General features: G+C 31.0%; 1 protein-coding gene across 1 annotated transcript; it reads right to left on the bottom strand.

The window, feature by feature from the left end:
- Positions 1-1,454: 1,454 nt before the first annotated feature.
- Positions 1,455-13,254, bottom strand: LOC134711070 (small ribosomal subunit protein uS5m-like). The gene is made up of 11 exons (XM_063571499.1): positions 13,147-13,254; positions 10,162-10,245; positions 8,474-8,593; positions 7,652-7,879; positions 7,271-7,305; positions 6,101-6,191; positions 5,459-5,505; positions 4,670-4,727; positions 3,919-3,981; positions 2,818-2,957; positions 1,455-1,830 (listed from the first exon to the last, which is right to left on the bottom strand). Exons 1-11 carry the CDS (start codon positions 13,202-13,204, stop codon positions 1,495-1,497), a joined length of 1,260 nt encoding a protein of 419 aa, XP_063427569.1. The 5' UTR covers positions 13,205-13,254; the 3' UTR covers positions 1,455-1,494.
- Between the last annotated feature and the right edge of the window lie 2,442 nt (positions 13,255-15,696).

Raw genomic sequence — 15,696 nt, 5'->3', positions numbered from 1 at the left:
AAATTAGGTGAAATAACAACACAGACAGAATCCAAACCACAGTTTGATTTAAAAATGTTGTTGGATATATATTCAATATTTCATTGAAATACATGTAAGGTGTGTATAGAATTATGAAATTTTCATCTTCATATTTTTTTCATTGATCTATATAGTTTTGTTTGATAATTTTTTTATAAGATTTTTCATAGACCACCAAACACCAAAATATTCCCATATCATATTACAAATATCAGAAACCAAGATCAAAGACTTGATATTTTTTACCATTTTATATTTTGTACCTTAATGTGTGTTTTAAAGATTGATGTAATTTATTTAATACAGTAATTAACTGTGACAAAAATTTTATTCCATACTTTCTTTTGTTTTTGTTAATATTTTATTTTTACTATACAATATTCTTCAATTTTATCTATTTTACCAATTTGTAATGAAAAGTAATGTACTGTAATGGAGGCATTACATCAATTTTTAACTAAAGTAATCATTACATTACATGTAATTGTAATGCAGAAAATGTGCATTACAAATTACTTTGCATTACATCCATAAATGTAATATTACAATGCATTACAATTACAAATTACCATTACCCCAGGCCTGCTTGCTAGCATTAATGTAAAAGCTGTAAAGCTTTACATATTATAATTTGTTCATGTACTCTCAGTCTGACAGAAAACAGACATGCAATTTTCAATAACTAAGAGTTACTTTAGATGAATTTGGAACATTTCACAATTTTTTTAACAATAAATACAAAATGAATTTTCCAGTTTAAACATTTGCCTTAAAATATGGTTTTTAATGTCAGAATGCTTTGTACTTTAATTTGTTAATAATAAACAATAGATTTACCTTCAATTGGACAAGTTAAATAATATGTGGCCAGATAGATCAACTCCCTTTCAATTTTCAAGTCTAAATAGCTATTTTCTGGGCTACTCTAGCAACCAAGATGGCAACCAAGGATTAAACTTTTTTTGATATGGCAAACAGGGAAAAAGGCAATCGTTAAAAAATTATTTTATCCATTACCAGTTGGTTATAGAATATTAATAGGTTGTCTAGTTCAAGTTTTAGACTTGTTATTTGTGATGTGGCAATATGTCATGCATATTCAGGACAAGCCAATTCAAGCAAACCGTAACAATTACCGTATAGCAGGTTATTTTCGCGGGGTGTAAATTTTCGCTTATTTTCGCGGATAGAACAAAATCGCCAAAATAAATTCCGCCAATTTAAAAGTGTACATGCAAAGGTAATGTTAAAAGTGTTGAATCCGCCAAAATAATAACCGCCAAAATTTTTCGTATACCTTATTCAATGAAAATCGCGAAATTTTACACCTGCGAAAATAACCCGCTATACGGTATTTTCAGTTTAAAATATCTAAGTTCAAGAATACTGGCGAACATTTAACACAAAATAACCAACAACAGTTATAATACATATGGAATTAAAACATTTTTATTTACTTTTTAAACAACGCATTCAACTATCTTCACTTTCTTTGGGCATTATTGGTGGTTCAAGTTCATATATCATTCTTTCGTGACGTGCCTTCCGCTGAATTCTTAACATTCTTCTGTGTCTTTCAGCACGCTTATGACCTTCATTTTCGGCATAAAATGGTCTCTTTTTGCCTTTTTGCAATGACATTTTGCCATCAAAGTACAATGTTTCAAAATTAAGCTCTTCCTTTGGCGGTGGTTCTTTTGTAACTTCACCATCACTAGGGGAGGCTACAACAACAGGAAGATAATCATGTTCTTTTCTTATTTCCACAACGTGAAGCTTTAACCGATCAGCTAGTTCTTGATGGGTTTCCTGTAAAGACATATTAAATCTATCATTTCTATGTAAGAAATTATGTAATTAATCACTGGTGTCAACTTGATAATCGTAACTGTGATTACGATAATTCCCAATGTGGTGGGAACAAATTTCTATGGTTAAGACAATATTAGGCTTCTTGATGATTCAAATTAGTGTTTGTCAAACTGCTATATATCCAATGATTTTTTTCTGATAATATGTCTGGTTCAACTTTTTTTGAAATTTTCATATTTTTCGTCAAAGTGTCAAAGTAAATATTTTGTTACAATTTTCACCTTAAGGGGGTTCGCGGGTCTAAATCATTTATATAGGATTTCTCTATATTTTTCTATAAATGAACTTTATCTTTAAGTTAATAGAAAAATAAAATAAAAAAGTGGGGTCACCGTTCATTTGCGCTCACAATCTGCCTTCGAAAGAAGCATACATTTTTGTAAAAATGTTTTTTTTCTGATGAACTAATAGGAGAAATAAAGTTAATATCGAAATAAAAAAAAGAAATTTATTACAGAAATCTCTCAAATTTTACAATAATTTAGTTTAAGTACAGCTTATACGGAAATTATATTAAAAAATATAGGTCACCGATGAGTTGAAAAAGATATTTCAATTTTAAAGCCACAAAATGGCATTTTTTTCACCAAAGGGAGATAATTTGGAACTTTTTCAATGATGTATACATTTTAAAAGTCATCTGGGGCCAACACGAATTGATTGTTTTGAATGAATTTTGTACCATATGATAAAGTAACACAACTGCAAAAGGTAACAAATAAAATTTGTATTGAAAAACAAATGTTTAATTTTTTTCTGAAATTTTTAAACCCTCGAGCCTCCTTATTTATAATACACCTTCACTGCAGTAAATTTCCTGCTTTTCAAGTAAATCGGTGCAGTTTATGTGCAATACTGTTCAACAAATTCTACAAAAACATTGTAACCAAGGAAACCACTACATGTATACATATATAAACATACCTGTTCTCTAAGTCCATTGAAGAATGCTTTTGTCAAATTCTGAATATTTTTTGTTGACCCTTCAACTTTAGCATACATATTATGAACTCCTATTGTATCACAGATTGTCTTTAAACAACGATGACACACTAAACCATAACCTGGAATCAAATATGTGAGTGGGCTTAGGATAACTTTATAACAAAATCAGGTCAACACTAGGCCATATAATTCACTAATAAATGTCAATACAGGGTAAATTTATCAATTATTTTTCAAGGAAATTTTAAAGATGCTTGTGGTACTATAGTATTATCCACTTCACTCCTACACTCCTTAATGGAAATGTATCAAAAAGCTTAATTTGTTTATGTTAAAAAATATTTTTCAGTGATGTCCTGTGTTTGAATTTGTTTGTTAGCTGTTTGGTCATGAATGTTTGTCTCTAATATTTAATTAACTGTGCATTTGTATTCAGATATCGCAGATCAAATTTATTCGTTCATTGTGTAATCATACGTTTTTTGATTGAGTTAAGTCTGCCAATTGATATTTTATCGTATGTTTTTCTATGTTGTGATGTTATGCTATTGTTTCAGAAAAAGGGAGAAGGTTTGGATCCATTAAAACGTTTAATCCCGCTGCAAATGTTTGCACCTGTCCTAAGTCAGGAATCTGAAGTACAGTAGTTGTCGTTTGTTTATGTAATATATACGTGTTTCTCGTTTTGTTTATATAGATTAGACCGTTGGTTTTCCCGTTTGAATGGTTTTACACTAGTAATTTTGGGGCCCTTTATAGCTTGTTGTTCAGTGTGAGCCAAGGCTCCCTGTTGAAGGCCGTACTTTAACCTATAATGGTTTACTTTTTAAATTGTTATTTGGATGGAGAGTTGTCTCATTGGCACTCACACCACATCTTCCTATATCAAATTAAATAAAAAGTTCTTCTAGAAGCCATGGTAACTGCTTGCCAAAACTATGCTACTGGTACATACAACGTATGCTCAAATACTGTTATTGTATTTGGTTTTACAAAAATATTCTTCGAGGTCTGCTCATGTAAATTATATAAGAAATTGAGACAACAATAGTAATGAGCAGTTATTTATATTAAGCATACCTTCTTCTTTCCTAAATGCATAAACTTTTGTTGCTGTCTGTTGGGAGAAAAAGTTGTGATTCACTAAAACAGAAGAAAATTGTTAAGAATTACATGATATTTGCTGGAACATGTTCATTCTTGATGTTCATGATGAGTGAGCATCAATAGAAAAAAAACAAATTCATGCAAACACGTCAAATGTATTTTCATGATTCATACATTATATAAACCTTTGAAATAAGATGTGAGAAAGGACTTGAATATTTATTAAAATAAAAGCTAAATTTCTAAAAAAATAAAGACAATTTGTTATTCTCTTATTTGTCAATTTCTGAAAGTATAAGTAACTATACTTGTCTAATCAATATGCAGAATTGTTCCAGTCCATAAATAAATAACCAGAAGTACAAAACTTAGATTCTGTATTAGAAACAGTTCTTACTGCTAAATTTTTTCTTTTTTATAGTTAATGTATTTAAAATTATGATAGTCTTAAAATTATGCATCGTTTTTGGTAGGTTTTTTTTGTCAAATTGAAGCGTGACACATTTTTATAAACACTTAGATTGTTTGGTGTCTTTTTTGTGTGAATGAGATGTAGTCTCCTAATATATATACCCTACAGATCCTTTTGTTCATAGTTTATTTTTGTGTCCTTATGAATATTGTTGGCTTATCAATCCTTAGCTGTTCCTTTATACTTTGGTATGCTAGAGTAATCATTACTTTAAATTTTCTTGGTTTCTAGAAGTTTATGACCTTGACTTACATGTATGACCTTCATATCTATGGAGATACTGTAATCTTTGAGCTGCTTGATTAGTTGCCTAAAAAATAATATTAACAAGTGAAACTACAAGCTACTGCTCACTGATGATACCTTACGCCCGCCCAGGAAGTTGTTTGATGAATATTAAAACACATCACAGGGTATAGGTAACTTATATAAACCCTATCACCAATTTCAGAAATCCTCATGATGTAGTTCTATGAAAGATGCAACAAACAGACAGACAGACAGAAATAAAACAGTATACCCCAACTGTTTTAAAGCGCAGTTATAATGAGTAAATGTCAAGTTTATTCAAGTCTGTTACAAATAACTATATAGAGTTAAACTTGTACTTTGACCAAAAAGGCATTGACCTTGTAATGGTTTCTGCAGAAAATAGATAAAGAAGCCAAGAGTAACTTTTTTTGCTTTTTTATTTATAAAATAAAAAAAAATGAAGCTGAGAATCACCATCTTGTTTGATAAACCATTTATAACCTGTAATAAAAGTCTGGACCAAAACTTTTTTATCTACTTGTCCGAAAACTAAATACTAAAACTTGTCCCTATTTGTATATATATAAATTGAAAATTTTCTCCAGTTAGAATCAATATTTTCTAGTCTGGGGCATCCAACAAATGGTTATTGGTGCAGACTGATAATAATAACACTTAACCGTGACCTAAAATAGCTATCATCCACTTCATTTGAACTTTGGTGGATAGTTGTCTCATTGGCAATCATACCACATCTTCTGATTTTATATAGAACACTACTCTACATACCTTTCTTACTGCAGCATCCCATTTTTTAGCTTTTGCTACAGCATACCCTGAAAATTTATAGATAATGGTAACTTCTTCAAAACAATGACTGTTCTGAATAATACAAATTTTGATAAACCTACATTTAAAAATGGAGGGAATTAAAGTGACAACAAAGTGATAACAGGATAACACATTGAGTAGCTGTAGTAAATACTAGTCAAATAAATTAGACATTACTAGAAATTACTAGTAATTTGATTGTAAAACAAATAGACTAATAAAAGATAAAATCAAAATAAATAGTGAAAACAAATAATGGTATTAGTATTACATTTGAAAAAGTGTTATTTGATGTGATTATCAAATATTTTTGTCAGTGCTGTGCTGTTGCGTTTGCTTGCTACCTCGGAGAAGACATAAATGCAGAAAATGCACTTATGAAAATCTTATCCATTGACTTTAGAGAAAACTGCAGCAAACAATTAAATAAAATCAGACATACTCTGGACATTTGATAGTGGTTTTTGTGGGTATGGGGTTTGCTCATTCTTAATGGCTATACCATGATATATAGTTGTTAACTTCTGTCGTCTGGTTTCTGCTGGAGACAACCATACCACATCTTCCTACTTTTATACAATCTAACCTACATTTACTTACCTCCAATACCATTTTTGTTGCCCACAACAACCATGGCAGAAAACCTAAACACAGCTTTGACAGTTCCACTTGTATTAGTTACTTTTTTTAACTGAAATTAACGAAGTTAAAGTATTTCAATTAATTTTGCTAAGTCAAAGAAAACATTTGTTAATATGAATGCACCCAGGAGAACATTAAAATATTGTTATAAGAGTCTAAGAATGTTTTTTTGATGATATTAGGTACTCCAAGCACTCCCCCCCCAAAAAAAAAATAATAAAAAATAACATTTTATCATACAACTGCATAATATTATAAACTAGTCTAAAGATTGGTCAGAACTAATTCTGTATGTATAGAGTTTACTTCAGACTTTCATGTTAAGTTTGTGAGTGAATTGGTCTATAATACACACCAGAAGACTCTTAAAAATGTTTTATTCCTTAATATGGTTTTAAATGGAAGATCGGTTGTTTTGAAAATATATACTATTGTCAATCCCTAGTGAAGTACATCCCATTGAATTAAACTGTACATTTATATGTTTATAAATATAAACAAGAATGTGTCCATAGTACACAGATGCCGCACTTGCACTATCATTTTCTGTGTTTGGTGGACCGTGAAAATTGGGGTCAGAACTTTAATTTGGAATTAAAATTAGAAAAATCATGTCAAAGGGAACATGTGTACTAAGTTTCAAGTTGATGTAACTTTAACTTCATCAAAAACTACCTTGACCAAAAACTTTAACCTGAACTTCGCACTATCGTTTTCTATTGTTCAGCGGACCATGAAATTGGGGTCAAAACTATAATTTGGCATTAAAATTTAAAAGATCATATCATGGGGAACATGTGTACTAAGTTTCAAATTGATTGGACTTCAACTTCATCAAAAACTACCTTGACCAAAAACTTTAACCTGAAGCGGGACGAACGGACGTACAGACGGACGCACGGACGAATGAACAAACGGAGGCACAGACCAGAAAACATAATGCCCCTCTACTATCGTAGGTGGGGCATAAAAACATTCTGTGTGAGCCAAGGCTCTGTGTTGAAGGCTATTTTGACCTATAATGGTTTACTTTCACAAATTGTTAATTGGAAGGAGAGTTGTCTCACTTGCACTCACACCACATCTTACTATATATCAATGTAAAAATTGTTGTATTATAAACTGTACCTGTAAAATTCTGGTTTCAAATCCCTCAAAATCATCTGAAAGAATTCAAAAAATGATTGATGAAATTGTACTTAAATGTTTCAATTTTAGAATTTAAAAAAAAACCATTTACCTGCAACTGGATATACATTTTACTTTGAAAATGTTATATATCATTATCCTATAAACCGTGTTATCATTAGATTAATGTTCTCATGTATTAATGTGGCTGTTAGTTGGTATATTGTAATGAGATGATGAAACTTGTTTGGAAGTAAATTACAATCACAAGATTTTTGTATCTGCGGAACTTTAAACATGTTAAATCACAAGAAGCTTGTGCCTAAGAACATTCTTTAACTAACAATTACCAGAATGCTTAATTCTGAGTTAATAACTTACAATCACCAACAGGATCAGGTGGGTATGACCTAGTTCCTGCCCTTGTTGTTCCCGTCCATCCTCGCTGTAGAGGCAGTAGTTTGACAGAACGGAATGTCTGTTTAGCACCTCTCTGTTTGATTATGTTGTCAAAGTATTCCTGTTTAGGTCCATGTTGACTTCTTTTTACTATTTCATCTCCTCTCTTTGTTTCTGATGTCAGACCTGGCCATACCATACCAGCTCTTCCTGTTAATAAAAACATATAGCTATATAAGCTAAATGCACCCTTTTCAACATTTGGAATCTTTTTATTTTCAAAAGCAATCAAAATACTGGCAAAATACTGTAAACAGCCCAGGTAGTAAACAGGCCGGGTAATAATCGCAATAATTTAAACTCACATTTTGATTTTTTTTATATGAATTAAACAGTATCTCAATATCACAAAAAGTAAAATTGCCTTTTAGTCTAAAATGACAAAATCACAATAATAAATGCATGCAATAATTTCTGAATTTACAGTACTGTTATTACGTTTATTAATTTTAGTTAATTTTTTTCAATAATAAAATAAAAGTGTCAGAATTTGTAGAGATCTTTACATACAAGATGAAATGCAGATACACTGCACATCTATATTATTCTCCAGGTATGTTAAAGTATTGCATGTAGTTAAAAAAAATTGAATTCATAAAATATACAAAATTATCTAACAGAGTTAAAATTGTTATAATAGAAATTTTCAATATCCTAATATTCCAAGGGAAAATAAATTATGCATTTAAACATCACAACTATTACACAATTAACATGACAAATAAATATAATATACATATTTACCTTCTCCTATTATTTGACCTCTATGGAGGTTGATAATACTTCTTTGTTTTTTCCCTCTTCCTTTCTTTTTTCCAGTATTACTTACGCCAGTCACACTGGCCCACAGTCTGTCATTGTCCTCTAAAATAGTTATCGTTCTAATATTAGCAGCCAATCAAATTAAGGATTCCTATCACAATCAGCTATAAATAATTCTTCATGTTCATCAATTAATAAAAACAATGTACATGAATAAGAAAAATAAGATGTCTTTTGTGATCTTATGTGGTATGGTTATTTCCTCATAGGTGTACAGCAAAGAAAGTCTGAGAATCATGAAGAACTTACTGTAGTAAACAATATCCTGTCTTTCTACATCCTTAGAATGAGATCTATCATCATATAGATCTATAGACCTCAGATAAATGTAAAGGAGTAAGTTCGGTAAGGGCCATATTTGGCCCCAATTATAAAGTTCATAGTTATAAGACAATAAATGTTTTAAGTTGCCTTAAATACATGTTAGAAAGTTAAACAGAACTGTTTTTGTCAAAGTTTAATTCTAACACGTTGATTTTTACATCCAAAAAAGGTCAAAATAAGGGATTTTGGTGAAATTTGACGAAATCAGCTAGATTTCAACCAAATGAAGGACCAGGAAACATAGAGCGCAGGCGTCGACAAGCTTAAGATTCAAATAAGAGATGTGAAATGTCTTCACAAACATTATTTTAAAAGATCTTTCTTGTCGACGTATGCGCTCTATGTTTCCAGTCCAATAATCTATGGAAATTTACCCATTTTCATTGATTTTTTCGTGAAAAATCAATATGAGTACAACTTGTGACGTCATAATGAAACGCAGAAACGTAAAATTTTCAACAAAATTGTTTATATCCTAGCTAGTCAATGTATTAGCTATAATTTATCGTGATATTGGTCGATAAATCTGAATTTGAAATTTACGCTAAAAAGGGGGCCATTTTAGGACCTTATCGAACATACTCCTTTCTTTTTTATAATGAAAATTCAGTGATATTGTTTGCCTTAAATTAGTGGAGAATAAAGTCTTTTTCCATGGGAGAAGAATCCAAATTTGAAAAAAATGGCTTAAAGTTATTCCCAAAAAGACAATTTTTTTTCCCAAACAGTGCAGTCTCAGTAGTAATTGTTCATGGATACAAACTGAAAAACACTCAATTAAACAATTTTATTGCCTAAAATGACTATATATGAGCACATTTGAGGGTCTTTTTATGTATCATCACTGACAAAATGAGGTCATATTTTAAAGCAGGATTTGACTCTTGAAAATGTGTCTGTAAATGGAAGTTTTAATCAAATTCATGGTTTATCTTAAATTTCCCAATTTGATGAAAACGACGCATATTTTCCCAATAAAAAAGGGTAGAGGTAGTTTTGAAAAAAGCCAACAATATCACTGAAATTATAACTCTGGTTGAATTGAGAAAATACATTGATTTACATTTAACTACATAAAATCTGGTTTTGTTCCTAAAAAGTACAATTGTTTTGATAGTACATGTATATAAATTATTTTTGAGTAGTAAATTAACTTTTCATACCATATATCTACCTACATGACCTAGAGTGATTTTCTTATCTAATGTACCAATCTACAAAAAATGTACCAACAACTGACTTATTCCATCATGTTAAAATTTATGTAATTTCTTCAATATACTTACCATGTCTGAAAAAACTGTTGTTCCTAGCTGGATATATACTAACTGTAGGTAACACTCTACATGATGTCAGCAAATGGGATGTACCTGCAAAAAACATATTTGATTATTATTAATGAAAAAGCTATACATGATTCATCATGAAATGGCAATTTTGTTTCGCATACTGTACTTCAGTGCAGATACCCCACTGTATGCCCCTCATTAGAACTTTCAGTGACTAAAGTCACAGGCTCAACAATGTCAATGACGAATGTAGGACAAAAAGTTACAGGATAAAAAAGTCACAATTCAGTTTTTATATTATTTTACTTTGAACAAGAAAATGTGAATTTCAGATTTTTTTCTTTTTTTTCTTGAACTCTTATATAAGCACCATTGTCATTAAAATGTTTTCAATAAATATCAATAATGATCAAATTATTGTTTATATGAAATCAAAATGTCGACGTGGTTTGGTACTTAAATGGCTTTATAGTGCCAAGAAATATATCCTTTCCATGAATAAAATTTAATCATTCTTATAGGATTTAATTTGCATATTAGGGAATATGTTGACATGATTGTTCTAGAGGATTTCAGGTAGTTGATTTTGACGTTGGTTATTTTTCGATAGACGACGTTGACCGAACTTCTTTTCGTAACCAATGTGAACAAGATGGCGGCCATAATAACAATGACGTTAATTTTTTTTTATTTTCACTGCAGGTTAATCGTTAAATAAAATAATACATGAAAACATTTATTTGAATGATAATAAGAGTTTTGCAGTTTAATTTTTATCAGATAGGAAATTTCATTGAATACATATTTTTGCGTTAATCAACAAATATATTCATGCCCCAGGCATATTCAATGACATAAATATACAATTTACGTGTAATAGAGGTAATGAGTTTGAAAAAATATATTCTAATCTCCAATTTAGAAGAATTATAAGGAATAAACGTTCGTCTTTTTAAAGGAATTTATTGGTGTATGAACTGGACCAAGTATACGATATGTATGCGAATGACTTGTTTGTGACTGAATTGTTCGAGTTTATACACCAATAGACCTTTAAAAAGGTTAGGTGCGGATTTGACTAGATGCCGATTTAACCGGGTGCCGATTTGACTAGATACCGATTTACAAGTAAATTTAAAATTATAAAGATAAAGTACAAGAGAGTTGTTTACCAGAGTGAATTATATACACGCAAGATTTGAATAATTACAAGGGAGACAATCCAGTGTCAACAGCGACACCTACATTGTACATAATACAGAATACCTATTTGACCAGGCGCGGATTTGACTTGTTCCCCTTATCGAGAAGCTTAGCACCCGTCTCATTTACAGAGCTCCAGATAAGAATTCACAAATTGGGGTTTTTACTCACCATTTTCTTGTGTAATTGGGTGATACAGATTTTTAATTGCATTATCAATTCCAATTCACCCCTCAAGTTAATATCAGATTGGGTTTTTCACCACCAAGCTCCTAAATGTATTGGGTTTTTTCATCAACACACTATTGAATATTTAGGCAATATCAACACCGGATGTTTTTCCATTTTAAATATGTTTCTTTCTTTGAATAATATGTGCTATAGCTGCTTTAATTTCTTAATTCACTGACGAGCAATTGTAGGTTTAATGTGTGTCCCTTCTCAAACCTTCTGCCAGTTTTGTATCTTCTCACAACTTGTGAAAACTGTAAATAACGGACATGTGTATTCCAACGCACTCGTCTCAGAACTTTTTTTTTCTCTTATATACCTTTATATAAAAATTCTGAGAGGAATGTCTGTGTGTGTATTCACTCATTTACCGTAAAACGAAAAAAAAATAATAGTAAACTCTTATTATACTTGAATGTTTTTGTTTTATTCAATTTACATAAATCTGGGTTAAGTTATCCCGTATTAGAACTTTTGGTTTCTAATAATATTTCATTTCATATTTGATATCATTTGGCCTTTCACATTTTCTAACGGCAACTGATTCAGTTTTTGACGAAGTCGCCTGTTTATTAGCAATAAATGTTCGCGTTAAGGTACGCAAACACGCCCATGCGTTCGACGGACGCTTCCTAAAAACACTGGCTGAGTATTGTTATCATAATATCTTTCCCTCACTGTTATTCAAAAGAAGCTGAAAACATGTTTCTAATCAATATTTTTATCTGACATTCACTTTCGTTTTAATTCAATGTATGTTATGATAAATCTTGAGCAATTGGAAAAAAATATGACAACATGACACATGCTAATTGGATAAACGCCGAGAAGATCGAAATGATTTCAAAAACACATGTACCTTTTGAGCAAGGGAAAATTCCAACAGGGACCCATTTCAGCTACTTGATGCAGGGAACTATTTTTAGAACGAAAGAACATTTCCAATTATGAATATAATAAAAATAGATTTACGCAACAAGTGAAAACAGATAAGGGTAAATAACGCAAACGGTAGCCAACAAAAGGGTTGAGAACTCATGGTTTTGGCATATAATTGGGTTTTCCTTTGAATTAATTGGGTTATTGAACCCTGCAATGGACAATTGCATTGGGTTTTCTGTTATTTGTATTGCGTGATCACGCAATTACGCAGCTTATCTAGAGCTCTGCATTTAAGACTAATAAAACATAAACATACAGCTTGACACATTGCATATACACCTGAAACTAAAAGAAGACTGAGGCATGCTATATACAGTCCAAATAATTATGACTTCTTGAAAGGCTATTATAATTTTTTCTTTGACGCCTTACATTGATGCGTCAAAGAAAAAAAAATATAATAGCATTTCAAGACATCATAATTATTTGAACTAGCTATATACAGTGATCTACACTACAGTGCCCTCTAAAAATAATTTATGAGATTTTGTCGTTGGGTTGCTGCTCTCCAATTTACGTATATCTCTCATCTGTGAATTTATATTATGCATTTGAAAAATCTGTTTCAATTCAAAACATGTGTGCTTGTCTGGGCATTATTTGTACCTTTAGAATGAACATTAATTTGCCGCAGCGCAAAAACAGAATATCGTGCGACAGACATTCTCCGTCTGATCTTATTTAAAGATAACACCAAAGAACTTCGAAGTGCAAAATTTGAGACAGGCTAAAATATGTCCAACAGCTCCTACTCCGTACCGCTGTCCTAAATGAACAGAGACAAGATCGAATAGATAGATTCTTTTCAATGAATCTTCTAATTTCGAAAATAACTCAGAGAGTGAATGTGAATTTTTAAAGTTTCACTAACGACTTAAATAATCGGACCCCCCAAAAATAAACTTTGATAAAAAAAAAAAAAGGAATGTTTTTTTAACATACTTCAGAAACATTTGTATTGTTCCCAGCATACATGACAACTTTATATTTTAATTCAATGTTGTTTTTTATACTTATTTTCAATAGAAAGAAATTATTTTTGTTGAAATAAGTTATAATAAACTGAAACTGGGTCCTCTGAAGAACAAGAAACACAATATTTTTTTAACTTTAATGATTTTTAACTACAACGGCCTATGCCCTGTTTGTTTGTTTTAATCACATAAACTATAACAAAGTTTAAAATGAATGTAAAACAAACTATATGTATAATAAACATAAAGAAGCAACTTTTATTTTAAATTGTATAACTTATGATCATCAGAATTTGTTTTCAATGAAGAATGTTAGAACCAAACAATTCCTGACTAAAAAATAGACTCTCTACATTCCCCATTTCCATTCTCAATTTTATCTCTCCCATTAATAAAAATTATAAAAAGATACTGGTCTTTGTCGAAGTACAACTTAAACTAGTGTATATTTGAAAAATAGACGTATTAATAGATTTTTTTTTAGAAACACGTCACGGAAAACTGAAATAATATATGGTTGTATCAATTCTTTAATGCATTGATGGAAACAATTACGGTCACGTGATTTGAAGGATCTTTTCTTTTGCTGAATATTCAGTGTAATTGTGTGTGCATATATTACAACATTTATACAGACTAAGTTTATATACTATATTATTCAGTGATGCATACTCTGAATTGTGTGAATGTTCGTAAAGTTTCGAGTCATTCAAGTTAAGTTTATATGAGGTCTATATGAGGGCAGGCTCACACTAGGATCATGATACCCAAAATAACAATATATTAAAAACGACTAGAAGGGAGATGGTTGAAATCTCAAAAGAATAAAATTTAGTTTAACACACATCACCTATTTCACGGGCGGAGGTAGCAGATGGGAATACTGTTAATTTCTGTTTTTCGAGTTCAAATTGTAATTAAGCAGTTTTCTGTCAAGTTTTCATAGACCGTCGGCGGGAAAACAGAATATCCAAGTCAATTAAGATTGGAGTCAGGCGAGCGCACCTGCCACGTGCGGTGTTGGAACTCGCGACCTCAGTGTCAGTGACGTGGCGGATCCAGGGAGAGGATTCCGGGGGTTGGAACCCTTTTTTGAACGATTAATGCATCTGAATGGGTACATATAGTTGGAATCCCCTTTTGAACTTGTTGAGGACCCCTTAAGGTTTTTTTTAAATGGCTGTATCCGCGACTGTAGTGATACCTAAGCAGTTGGGATATCTGCTAAACTATAGAGGGCATACACTTCATTTAGAAAACCTGAAGATAAACTCATAGTTAGAGTATAGATTTATAAGAAATGTCCATGAAAAGATTGAAGCAATCAAGATTACTAGTATTTTGATTAGAATCTCATTCTGCTTTGGGTTTACAGAACTGAAACATATTAATAGTAAAAAAAGGGGAGGCTTATGAAAAAAAGAGATGAAAAGTACGGAATGCTGTTAATTATATATAAAAAAGAGAATAATGGTAAATAAACAAGTATAGAGAAAAATGGCTTGAAACAATAAAATGATTACAGAAATGATGATCCCCTCACCAAGACCCACTTTTAGGGAAAGGTAAAACTATCCAGGAATTTAATTCCACTGGAAGAAATGCTACAACAGGATTTATTCCTATCATAAAAGTTGGTATATGATATGTGTTCCAACTAGAAAATGTATTAAAACGTTGTTTATACAAACTCCCTAGAGGACTGAACCTCGGTTTTCACTGAGAAGGAACTGGCAAAGGCAAATAGATGTTTACAGTGTTATATTATTGCGGCCGTTTCATATTGAATCTGACCTCCTACTATAAAGCATCTTGAACTGAATGTGCATTTTTTTTTTTATCAAAAAATGTAATGAATAGTGGAGAAATAATCTATTCTATTCTGTTTCTTCATTATAAAAATAAATTTACGATTTATTTCTGCAGTATGATGAAATGACAATTTATTCTTTACTTGTCCATTAGAAAAACCACAGGAATCGGAAATTTTATCAGTTATAAGGTATAAGGCATCTAAACGATCATTCAAAACATTTTTTTACCCGACGATCTTAGAGATGTCCCCATACATTATTGTTGAGAGAATTTCCGATTCTTGTGTAGAAAAGGCAAGATCGGGACCAACTTATGTATTTAGGCACATTCTTTCGTTTTTCGTGGGGTTTTTCCTTTTTCCTGTTGT

This window comes from Mytilus trossulus, chromosome 3 (genome assembly GCF_036588685.1).
Source record: "Mytilus trossulus isolate FHL-02 chromosome 3, PNRI_Mtr1.1.1.hap1, whole genome shotgun sequence".
Classification (NCBI taxonomy): domain Eukaryota; kingdom Metazoa; phylum Mollusca; class Bivalvia; order Mytilida; family Mytilidae; genus Mytilus; species Mytilus trossulus.
The sequence above is the reverse complement of the archived record's forward strand: the minus strand, read 5'-3'. Positions and strand labels throughout refer to the sequence as shown.

Coding starts and splice junctions, on each gene's coding strand:
- LOC134711070 (XM_063571499.1), bottom strand. CDS start 13,204: ATGTCTGTCGCACGATATTCTGTTTTTGCGCTGCGGCAAATTAATGTT. Junction 7,880..8,473: donor AGGTCAAATAATAGGAGAAG/GTAAATATGTAT, acceptor TTTTATTAACAG/GAAGAGCTGGTATGGTATGG. Junction 6,192..7,270: donor TTGAAACCAGAATTTTACAG/GTACAGTTTATA, acceptor CGTTAATTTCAG/TTAAAAAAAGTAACTAATAC.